This window comes from Ambystoma mexicanum, chromosome 5q, assembly GCF_040938575.1.
Source record: "Ambystoma mexicanum isolate Mex_15411 chromosome 5q, UKY_AmexF1_1, whole genome shotgun sequence".
NCBI classification, from domain to species: Eukaryota; Metazoa; Chordata; class Amphibia; order Caudata; family Ambystomatidae; genus Ambystoma; species Ambystoma mexicanum.
In genome coordinates this window covers 951,567,021-951,579,248 of record NC_090933.1, presented here as the reverse complement: position 1 = coordinate 951,579,248, position 12,228 = coordinate 951,567,021, and the positions used below count along the sequence as shown (strand labels likewise).

Below are 12,228 nucleotides of genomic sequence, written 5' to 3'. Positions count from 1 at the left end.
GATCAGAGCAGTTGCTAAATGGAAACCAGTCAAGAGAGGGAGAGAGCAAAAAGAAGGCAGAGAAGGTTGGAGCAAAAGAGAGTGATTCACCAAGAGAGCAAGGCAACAAACAGAAGTGGGGGAGAGAGGATATGAAGAGTGAAAGCAACTCAAGAAAAGGATAACATGAGGCACACAAAGAATTTGAAACAAGAGGCAGAAACAAGACAAAAACAAAAGACCCTGAACTGCAAGAGGAGGAACACGAAGGTGCCAAAGGGCTTAACGACAAGGACCTAAATTGAGAATTTCCTTTGGGAGGAGGAGGTGAGAGCCGGCAAGACAGAAGGTAGGAACGATGGAATCTGAGGGCAAGAAATAAGGATGAGCTGACAATACTCTGAAGAGGCAATAAAGGCATCTCAAGCAGTGTTCTCTTTTGAGGGCTGCAGCGCATGCTGACAGTACTCCCAAGAGGCAATAAAGGCATCTCAAGCAGTGTTCTCTTTTGAGGGCTGCAGCGCATGCTGACAGTACTCCCAAGAGGCAATAAAGGCATCTCAAGCAGTGTTCTCTTTTGAGGGCAGTGCCCTCCCATGCAAGCAGTATCAGAAGAAAGACAAACCAAGGAGACCACAAGACTACATATTCACCGCTAGTCAGTGCTGGGAGACAGGCCCAACTGCCCACTTCCATGGGGAATATTTCTGCAGTTTATAATGGTCCCGGAAAAGGGCTTTCTACTGTTATCATTTCCCGTTCTGTAATTTATGGGGATACCCATCATAATCTACCTTTTAAGACTTCACAACACAGTGCATCGTTACTGTGCGTGTTCTTCATTGTGCACCACTGGCTAGTACACAGACTGTGTACGCTGCACACCTATCACTCGATGATGTTGCCTTCTAATGAACTTAACCGCAAAGACTCCTGTAAACGGTTCCAAGTAAAGCCAGTAGCATTTGTTTCAGCTTATTCTCTTCATCCTACATTATTATCGTTTGGTTTTGTAAATAAAAACCTTTTTATAGGCTTGGGATACATCTTATTAATCGGGAAATCCCCTCTGATCCCGTTGACTGCAGGATCTCCTCATCTCCTAAAATTCAAGATCTCAACCTAGCACATGAATCAAAATATCCCCTCTCATCCAATTACATGTAATCTCATTTTTTCACATTAGCTGCAATTTGCCCTCTTAGCTCACTACATGCAAGATCCCATTCATTCCACCCCATTCACTGCCCTGTCTGCCAACAATATATCAAATGCAATATCACATTTTCATTTAGCTCCAATATCTCATAGCATTAACCACAATATCTCATCGGATTCCAATAACTACAATATGTTTTATTTATTGGCGATTTATAGAGTGCTGGCTGTGAACCCAGTCGGTTTGTAAAACCCTCAGAGGGTCAAGGGGAGAAGGAGAAACAGATCTTTACTTTTAACAAATCTAGTGAAATCAAACGGTTCCCACAAGGCTTTTGGTATTTTTTCCCCATTGTTCCACCTATTGGAGCCATTACATTTACATAATGGCAAATATAGTGGGGGAAAAGGCACGTTATTACTCAGTTGTGTTTAACATTAACACAGTACAAAGCTGCAGTATTATATCGGAGGGAGAGGGAGCCAATCATTACGTGGCTAATGTTGATAAATTGTCTGAATTGATAAATCATGGGTGCCATTTCATCCTCTTTATGAAAGAGCACATCTGCCTAGGCCTAGTGCTAGGATGGAACATTACAAGATGATGTAATAAACAGAACTCCATCCCCCATTTGTTTGTAGTCCATCTAACTGGTTGCGTGACCTCCCCACAGCAGTATTAATGTTTGATCAACGCTTCAGACCTGCTGCTGCCGCCATCTTCTACAGCGGAGGCATACTTTGGTGAGGCAGCCTGAATCCTTGCTTCTGGTCTGTTATATAAAGTCCCAAATAAAAAAGATGGTGGCATCAAACAAATGTTCCCGATCTTTGCAAAAGCCTGCTTCCCAAATCAAATCTCAGAAAAGCCCCAAGTCATGAAGGGCGCTTTTAAATGGAGCATTAGATGGTAATCAGTGTTTCCCTATGGGGGTAGCACCCATTATTCCAGGGTTTCGAAATTGAAAGGAGAAGGAAGCTGTTTTGTTTGGCCTAGAAGAGCCTGGTTAGCTTGACACCAGCAAATACAAGTAGCTACTTTTGTCTCCCAGGCCAACTGATGCCGAGCAAACAAACATATGGGGATTTAACTCTATCCATTTGTGACACACAGGAAACTGCTAAAAATCTGGCTATTCAGCAGACAATGACAACCTCGAAGGGACACCTGCAACAACAACACCACAGACAAATAACTAGAGAGAAGACGAGATGCACCAAAGAACCACAAACAAGAACCTTGTGTTAGGCGATCCTCTGCACACCGATCCACTGCACACCAGAATACTGCTCACATTTCCCCAACACCTCCCTCCAGGGTTCGAGGCTCATGTGATTCGGTTTACCCAAAGGACCGAAAGCTCCGTACCAGGTATGATTTACGGGCTCGATTGCAACCCTTCCTGCACTGGCAGTTGCCATGGAGAACATACAGCAGAAGAGGCGGCGTTACATCTCCACGCCGATCGGTCACTTGCTCACATGATCCAGAGTGGCGTTCCTCACGTGACCTTGGTGGACGTCACATGACCCCGAAACACTCAGTATATAAGGCTTGAGACACGGAACACTCATTGCTTCTCAGCTGTCTTCAGACCCTGTTTGGCGTTACGTTTTAGTTTGTTTTCCTGGTTTATCTTGATCTTGGAACCCTCTCTTGGACTTCTTCGGATTACCCTTTGTACCTTTGCTTGGAAATGTTTACCTGTTGTTGGATTTCGGACACGACCCTGACTTGCCTTCGGATCATCCCTTGGTACCTTGTTGAACTTTTACGCCATTTCCCTTTTTGGGATTCAAGTCACGCCTTCAGTCCTACAGGTGGTTTATCCTGCATCCACACTTGTCTGCGGTCCTCATGTTCTAGGGACCGCCTCATCTGAGTCTCGAACCTCCCTCCTAGGTTTCCTGGGTTTTCCAAACACCGGATAGGTAAGGCTATTCAGATTCTTTGGTTATTGTGATTATATACTGTAATTGCCTTGTACTTAACCTCGCTCTTTTTGACAGCAGCATTGGTGTTCCAGAGGTTCCGTGGATCCGGGAAGTAACATCTCCCACCTGTGGCCCCAAAGGTCGCACAGCGGGTTTCTTTTAGTTCCCCTGTGCGTCACTTGAGGACAGAGGTTTCAACGGTCTACACGACACTCAAGTCAGAACAGACTGAGAAGCCATATAGTCGTGTTAGACAATGCAGGGGTCCACGGAAGAACCCATAGCTGCTTTAGTTCAGGCGATAACAGTATTAAGGGCAGATATGGCCGCCGCTAATACGGTGATTCACCAGAGGTTAGATTCTATACAGAGTGTTCAGCATTCTCTCCCTGCAGACCCTGAATTCGGGGATGCTAGCACTTCAACCACACCGCCTCCGTTGGCAAGTACCCCAACTCCAGCTCCGGTGGTCCTTCCAACCCCTTCCCCTTTGGCTGCTCCTGAACGTTATCAAGGTGACCCCAAGAAGTTCAGGACTTTCATCAATCAGTGCAAATTACATTTCTTGTGCAGACCTCTGGCATTTCCTAATACCACCGCCAAAGCCGCTTTTGCCCTTTCCCATCTGGCCGGGACAGCTGCCGCTTGGGCTAACCCTTTATTGGAGAACAATAGCCCAGTTCTTTATGATTTTGATTTGTTAGTTCTAGAGATGTCTTGAGTCTTTGATACCAGACACAAGGCACAGTCTAGGGATTTGGAGTTGTTAGAACTAACCCAGGGCAGAGGGACTTTGATAGATTACATCACCCGGTTCAATCAATTGGTTGCCGAGACATCATGGCCAGAAAGCAAGCGGTCAGTTATATTTTATAGGGGGTCGAATAACGCAATGAAAGATGCCTTAGCAGTGATTCCTTCCATGCCCACTCAGTATCAGGAACTAGTGGATCTTGCCCTGCAAGTGGAAGCACGGCGATCAGAGCGCAGAGCTGAGTTGGGGGCTTCTTCCCACCCTACAGTTGTCAGTACCCCTGTTTCCAGTACTGAAGGTTTACGTAGCACTATCACAACATCTGAGAGAGAACGTAGAAGGGTGGATAATGCATGCTTTTATTGTGGCACCACGGGACATTATGTGAAGGAATGTCCTCGACGTCCCAGGAAGAGTCAGGTTTTTCGGACAGCTCGACCTTAGATCCGGAGACCAGGTCGAGTGTTCAGTCTTCATCTCCGGGTACTCCTCTTGCCTTTGCTCGTGTCCAGCCCATCTTTGTACAGGCTACTCTTTGTCCCTCTACAGGTATTTCTCATGCAGTCACGATCATCATTGACTCAGGTGCCACTGGGAACTACATAGACATTGCGTTAGCCCATTCCTTCAATCTACCTTTAGTGGTAAAAACCTGACCTGAACCTGTTCAGGCCGTAGATGGCACTGCACTAGTCTCTGGTCCTGTTAGACACCAAACTGCACCTCTATTGTTGACCATACAAGACATTCACACAGAGACGTTAAGTTTTGACTTGATTACCACACCTCAATTCGGTATCATATTAGGAATACCATGGTTACGTGAACACAATCCTCTGATTAATTGGCAATCAGGCACGGTGCTCTTCGAGTCTGAGATTTGTCAGAACTATTGTCTCCCAACCCATCAAGCAACCGATACCCCTTCTCGGGCCTTGGGAGCTCTAGCTCAACTCACGCTGAATGATGATGGATCAGAGGTTGTGAATTCCCATACCGTTGGGGGGGTGGTGTCAGGGATTCCATCTGAGTATAAAGCATTCAAATCAGTTTTCGATCGCGGTTCTTCCGAGGTACTTCCTCCACACAGACCATATGACTGCCCAATTGAAATAATCCCTAATTCCACCATTCCTTCGGGCAGGATTTATTCTTTGTCTCCCTCGGAAGAACAAGCATTGAAACAGTATGTACAGAACGCCCTACGATTAGGACATATCCGCCCCTCTACTTCACCAGCTACAAGTCCCATATTTTTTGTACCTAAGAAAGAGGGGGACTTACGTCCTTGCGTGGATTATCGGCGTCTTAACGCTATCACGAAAAAGGATACATATCCAATTCCATTAATCACACCTCTTCTGGACCACTTATCCCATGCTTCTGTTTTCACCAAGTTGGATCTTCGTGGCGCATACAATCTAGTGCGCGTTCGCGAAGGCGACGAGTGGAAAACTGCCTTTTGCACCCGTTATGGCTTGTATGAATATCTAGTCATGCCCTTCGGTCTATGTAACACCCCGGCAACATTCCAGCGTTTTATGAATGACATATTCAGGGACATTCTGGACGTATACATGGTTGTTTATTTGGACGACATCTTGATCTTTTCACGGAATCTTGATGACCATGTAAAGCATGTCCGGGAAGTATTATCCCGTCTGAGGGAACATTCCCTATTTGCCAAACCCGAGAAATGTCAGTTCCATAAAACGTCTGTTGAGTTTCTGGGCTTCCACATTACCCCTGGGGCATTATCCATGAACGAATCCAAGGTTAAAGCAGTCCTAGATTGGCCAGTTCCTCAAACACTCAAGTCCTTGCAGGCCTTTTTGGGCTTCGCCAACTTTTATAGACGTTTTATTTCCTCCTTTTCCACAATTGTAGCCCCACTCACGGCTCTGACCAGCCCTCAGGTACCCTATCGATGGCAGAAAGAACATCAGGAATCTTTTGAGGCTTTGAAAACCGCTTTCACTACCGCACCGGTGCTCCAGCACCCCAATCCCGATCTTCCGTTCATAGTTGAGGCGGATGCCTCCTCTTTTGCTCTTGGTGCGGTATTGTCTCAGACATGTCCTACAACAGGCAAGTTGCACCCGGTGGCATACCACTCCCGTAAGTTCTCCAATACTGAGACCCATTATACTGTAACGGAGAAGGAACTCCTGGCTGTCATGGATGCCTTTCGTGTCTGGCACCATCATCTTCTGGGGGCTAAGCATCCAATCACTGTATGCTCAGATCATCGAAATCTACAGGATCTGGCCTCCTTGAAGTGCATCAATAGCAGACAGGTCCGGTGGCATCTTTTCTTTTCCGCTTTTGATTTCCACATTATGCATCGTCCTGGAAACTCACATGGAAAAGCGGACGCCTTGTCACGTTCCCCGGGTGGGGTCGAATTGCCAACCTTCCCTGACACTGTTCTTGAAAAGAGTCATGTGATTTGTCTCTGCACTCCCTCTTTGTCATTGTTAGATTCTGTACGAGCTTGGACTAGCAATCATTCCGACCAACTGCGGGATTGGGACCCCGTTTATTCTGATGGTTTGCCTTTCGTGCATGAACGTCTGTTTCTTCCCACACCTGACACTCGTAACTTGGCCCTTGAGTGGTCTCATGATGCTCCCTTTAATGCCCATCCCGGTCAAGAGCGCACTTTGGATCTCCTAAAGCGCTGGTGCTGGTGGCCCTCTATGAAGCGCGATGTGGAATGCTATGTCAATTCATGCACTGTTTGTGCTCAGGCTAAACATCCAAGAGGACGACCAGTTGAGCTGCTGCTTCCGCTTCCGGTACCTCCCAGACCTTGGCATACACTGACAATGGATTTCGTGACCGATCTCCCCAAGGTACGAGGTTTTGACACCATCTGGGTGGTGGTGGACACGTTCACAAAAATGGCTCGTTTTGTTCCTTGTAAGGGTATTCCTTCGGCCCCAGTCTTGGCAGACTTATTTTTTGAACATGTGTTCGTGTTATTTGGTCTCCCTTCGGTCATTGTATCCGATCGAGGGTCACAATTCACCTCTCGTTTTTGGAGGTCATTGACTAAATTACTTGGCATCGATATCGGGTATTCTTCGGCCTATCATCCTGAGACTGATGGGCAGACCGAAAGGACAAATCAATCTATGGAGCAGTATCTTCGGTGTCTTATATTGCAGCAACAGACCTCCTGGTTGAGCGCTTTACGGCTTGCTGAGTTTGCATACAATAACGCGGCTCATTCTGCTACAGGTTTTTCTCCTTTCTACGCCCTCTATGGCCAACATCCCAAGGTCTTGCCTGTCCCTGATGCTTCTGTTTCTTCGAATCCTACGGCCACGGCTTGTCTTAGGGATCTGTCTGCTGTTCATGCTAGTACTGTGGTCCATCTTACTGAAGCAAAGGCTTCTATGAAGGCTCGTGTTGACGGCAAGCGCCTGGCTGCTCCTCCCCTGGTGGTGGGTTCTAGGGTGTGGTTCTCTTCACGTCACCTTCGCCTGGTGGGTTGCCGGAAGCTTCTACCTCGTTTCGTTGGCCCGTATGTGATCTCTCAGGTTGTGAATCCAGTAGCTTTTCGTCTAGTTCTCCCAACTTCTTGGCGTATACATCCTGTTTTTCATGTCTCTCTCCTCAAGTCTTGTCCTGATTCTTCCCGCCTCCGGGCCCCTGTTGCTCCGGTGTCCCTGGCCTCTCCTGATGTTTTTGAAGTGTCGGCCATTTTGGGTTCCCGGTGGTTTAGGGGTAGGCTCCAGTATTTAGTGGATTGGAATGGTTATGGACCGGAGGAGCGTTCTTGGGTTTCCGCTTTGGATCTTGACGCTCCTCGGTTGGTGGCTCGCTTCCATAGGGATCACCCGTCCTGCCCACGGGGTCGTGGGCCGTTGGGGGGGGCTATTTTAGGCGATCCTCTGCACACAGATTCACTGCACACCAGAATACTGCTCACATTTCCCCAACACCTCCCTCCAGGGTTCGAGGCTCATGTGATTCGGTTTACCCAAAGGACCGAAAGCTCCGTACCAGGTATGATTTACGGGCTCGATTGCAACCCTTCCTGCACTGGCAGTTGCCATGGAGAACATACAGCAGAAGAGGCGGCGTTACATCTCCACGCCGATCGGTCACTTGCTCACGTGATCCAGAGTGGCGTTCCTCACGTGACCTTGGTGGACGTCACATGACCCCGAAACACTCAGTATATAAGGCTTGAGACACGGAACACTCATTGCTTCTCAGCTGTCTTCAGACCCTGTTTGGCGTTACGTTTTGGTTTGCTTTCCTGGTTTACCTTGATCTTGGAACCCTCTCTTGGACTTCTTCGGATTACCCTTTGTACCTTTGCTTGGAACTGTTTACCTGTTGTTGGATTTCGGACACGACCCTGACTTGCCTTCGGATCATCCCTTGGTACCTTGTTGAACTTTTACGCCATTTCCCTTTTTGGGATTCAAGTCATGCCTTCAGTCCTACAGGTGGTTTATCCTGCATCCACACTTTCTGCGGTCCTCGTGTTCTAGGGACCGCCTCATCTGAGTATCGAACCTCCCTCCTAGGTTTCCTGGGTTTTCCAAACACCGGATAGGTAAGGCTATTCAGATTCTTTGGTTATTGTGATTATATACTGTAATTGCCTTGTACTTAACCTCGCTCTTTTTGACAGCAGCATTGGTGTTCCAGAGGTTCCGTGGATCCGGGAAGTAACATCTCCCACCTGTGGCCCCAAAGGTCGCACAGCGGGTTTCTTTTAGTTCCCCTGTGTGTCACTTAAGGACGGAGGTTTCAACGGTCTACACGACACTCAAGTCAGAACACCTTGCTAGATACCATCAAGTGGTAAACAAAGTGCTGCGCCAGAGACTCCAACAAACTGACCGACTTACTAACCCATTTATTTTCCCTTCCTTGTCCTCCAACAGAACTAATGCCACTACACCATACTTTGGACTAGCCACACTACACATAAACAGAGAATCAATAATCTGTCCACACGCAGCATCTACAGATGCTGAAGCACACTTAAGAGTGAAACACCCACAAAGTCCAAAAAACCATCAACAACGCAACTACACACCAAGATACCAGATTATTTTACCGCTACGACCACCCGCGACTCTGGATCCCTTATGGACACTACCTAACCAGACCCACCATAACCCACACAACACACCAACACCAACACAAAACACTACTTCACACCTGAGGCACTGAATCTTACCCATACGGTTACAATGCACAAGGCCTCTCGCACAAACTACCACATGCAAAACAAACACTCACAGGCGCCATTTCCTCCTGGTTCTGAATTGATCCTCTGGCCCTATCCCCACTAACGCCCTAACACCCTCTCTTGCAGAGCCACACTAGCGTCTGGAGACTGCCCCTGGGTGGTAGCGGCATGCAGTATAAATCAACATAACATAATCTATAAAGAAGCATTAGGACACATCTATACGACATTTAAAGCAGAAGAGGTCATAAATAATGGACACAGTGATATGTGTGCATCTTATGAGGAGGTTAGATTTGCGGAGCGCTATGTTCTAGCTTCTAGTTCCTCAGTGGTAGCTCCTGGTCACTGGTTAATGCTGGATACCCAGGAGCTGCTTTTAACGCCTGCTTATTACATCTTAATTTCGATCCCTGTAATATGCCATGTATTATTAAAAAGCAGTCCGGACTATTCTTCCCACAGACAGGGAAAAGCGACTGCAGTGCGTGCTAATGATGCCCATCTGCTCTCCGTCAGCAGCTATGGTTGGGTTTATGTACATTATTCTTTTTGCCTATAAGGGCATTGGCAGAAAACGTCATATCAGTGCAGTATCGAAATGCCTAAGGATGATATGACAGGCAACTATTAAGGAATAGGCAGGATAAAGAATATGCACACTTTGAAACTTTGAAAGCACTAGAATATGTCTTTCACTTTGTGATATTTTCGGGCAAAATTAGGTTTTATGGCGAGAACTGACCTACAAGTCTTTTTTCGTCATCAGTTTGATGAAAATGTGTAGCCCAATAATTTGCAATAATACAGCCACACACACACACACTAGCAGGTTAACTGCTGGAACATGCTGCTTGCTAACCTCACTATCCCACTGTGTACCTCAAGCTGCCATGTTCCTATCCAAGCATAAGGAGCGCAGATCCAAGTGTCCTTGTCTTTTCTTTGCACTAGACCTCAAAAAAGGGAATTACTCCTTTTCCCTTAAAAACACTTTTTAACCTTCTTCCCTGCTTAGACACAATATACATGATCAGTTTCTGTGTAAATAACCAACCCTCTTACTTTGAGTACTTGGAGTAGGGATCACTGATCATGTATTCAGTAAAAGTGTGCTGTCTGGCTAGGGTCCTTTGTGGCCAGGAAGTACATTGTGCTTTACACAGAGATGTATATGTAGTAACCAATGAGTATAGTGTAGAGAGCCACACAGTGCGCCTTTGGGGGGGGGGGCTGCTGCACCTGTCGCTTTCTTTTTAAACATACTGGCTGGTATGTCTATGTGCTTCAGAGACAGATTGTGTTCTTTACTTACGTCTCCGGCTCCTTTTCATTGGGCTGTTTTGGCTGTGGCTGAAGAACGCTATTTACCAGCACAGTGATCCCACTAAGGGGAAGCCACCTGTTTAAATAAGCAAACATTGTGACTGCAGAACCAACTCAACCACAGTGGAAGCTCAATTACCCACAAAATAATAATCAGAGAAATACAGAGGCAGAAAAGCTACAGCCAATGGGAATGTTAGCGGCGATAATCAGCCAGCCAGGAAGGATGTGAAGGGAACACACCTTACACGGAACTACATAGTCCACAAGCAGGCAGCAAGAAACCACATCCAGCTGACATGTGGATGAAGTAAGAAGCTGCAGCCAGCTGTCTTACAAGCCAATCAGGAAGCAGATGAGACACTAGGTGCAGCCTCTCGGGTATTAGTGTCGGCTAATACCGTCAAAGTTGCACAAAGCAGAACACAGCGGAGAGTAGGAGAGTTAAGCCTACTGCACGTTCAAGATGGTTTTACTTACTGTGCCAGTTGTGGTTTTTGTTCTTCTTGGACCCTAAAAAGATAAGTGTGCACAGCTGAGTGCAACGTACTGCAAAAACAGATGCTACGTGCAGTTCTATTGGCTGAGCAAGAGAACATTTTGGACTTCAACATAACACAACATACGGCACTTTAACATAACTCGACAAGTACGCTGTACGCGCATATCATTGACCATTGTTTGACATTAGTTCTACACTACTCATGGCCATGCTCCAGTTTAACAATTATTCCTTACGAACCTAGCCCTTGAGCTTGTAGACATCTTTAGTAACACACCATTCAAATGGTGCTTCCACTATGTTTCTGCTTGGCACAGTTTGATGTCTTATGGATTTGGCATCTTGATGGCTACTAGCAAGAGTAACCATGAGAGAAACCCTCAAACTGCGAGATGGAAAAATCATGACTCAATACTGAAAACATAGGAATGGCAATTATGCTAAGTTGGCAACAAATGATATCACACCAACGACAACAATCATCCCTGTACAGCAAATCGTCCTTTCTTTCTACATAGAAGCTTATATTTCCCTATGTTTCCCTTACCAGCTACACTAGAGGTGGGGTATGGTCTGCTAGGAATGTTTCACTCTGAGATTTATTAAACATAACTTTGGAAAGGTTTTACCAAAACTACCAAATTAACAAGAGACCAACTCTGCAGCAGGCAGGAACATAACTAAATGTTTTCTATGCAGAAAGGGAACACAGGGTATCCTTTAACTGTTTCAGCTATTTTCAAATTATTTGACTTTGCCAGACTGAAAATACAGGAACATTGCGGACAAACTTAAACAGAAGCTCCCTATCCTGTTCTGAAATAAAAGCGTAAGTTGGAGAATAGGTGATAGTTGGGGGAGTTGTTATTTAAGAAATGTGCCTATTACTTGTGTACACAGAAGGCCCAGAAAAAAGGTTTCAATGCATGTGCTAATTAAAACGTACAAAACTTAACCGAATCCCTTATGATAATGCAATGATAATATGGCGTGCCTGACGGAAGAGCATATTAAAGGGAATTCACAGGATGGGATCAACCCCTTTCATACTTCTGTCCTACAGTTTGTGCGCGGGACACATAGTAGGGTGCCATCAGTCTGCAATACATTAGAAGGTTAAAGATGTATGGGCTGCTTTCAAGTCTCCTGACATGATTCGAAGGGCCAGCGGGTGCCAATTTTCTCCATCATTATCGCTTAAGTATTTCCAGGACCTCTATAGAAAATGTAAAATATTCATGGATCTAAGAGGGAAAAAAGACTTTCGAAATCCCAAAATAGAATAGTGCTTACCAATTCACAGGGTTCAACAATAAAAAGGAAATATCATGACATTTGACCCCGTTATGCATG

General features: G+C 46.0%; 1 protein-coding gene across 5 annotated transcripts in view; it reads right to left on the bottom strand.

Annotated features, from left to right (window-relative positions):
• Nucleotides 1–12,228, bottom strand: part of RIMS2 (regulating synaptic membrane exocytosis 2) — a 2,919,733-nt gene that overhangs the window by 2,673,537 nt on the left and 233,968 nt on the right. Inside the window, exon 2 of one of the 5 annotated variants that reach the window (XM_069621474.1) lies at nt 10,854–10,886. The exons of the other annotated variants lie outside the window; for them this stretch is intronic. Coding sequence (XP_069477575.1) covers nt 10,854–10,886 — 33 coding nt within the window. The remainder of the gene's footprint in view (nt 1–10,853; nt 10,887–12,228) is intronic. 5 annotated transcript variants of the gene reach the window in all.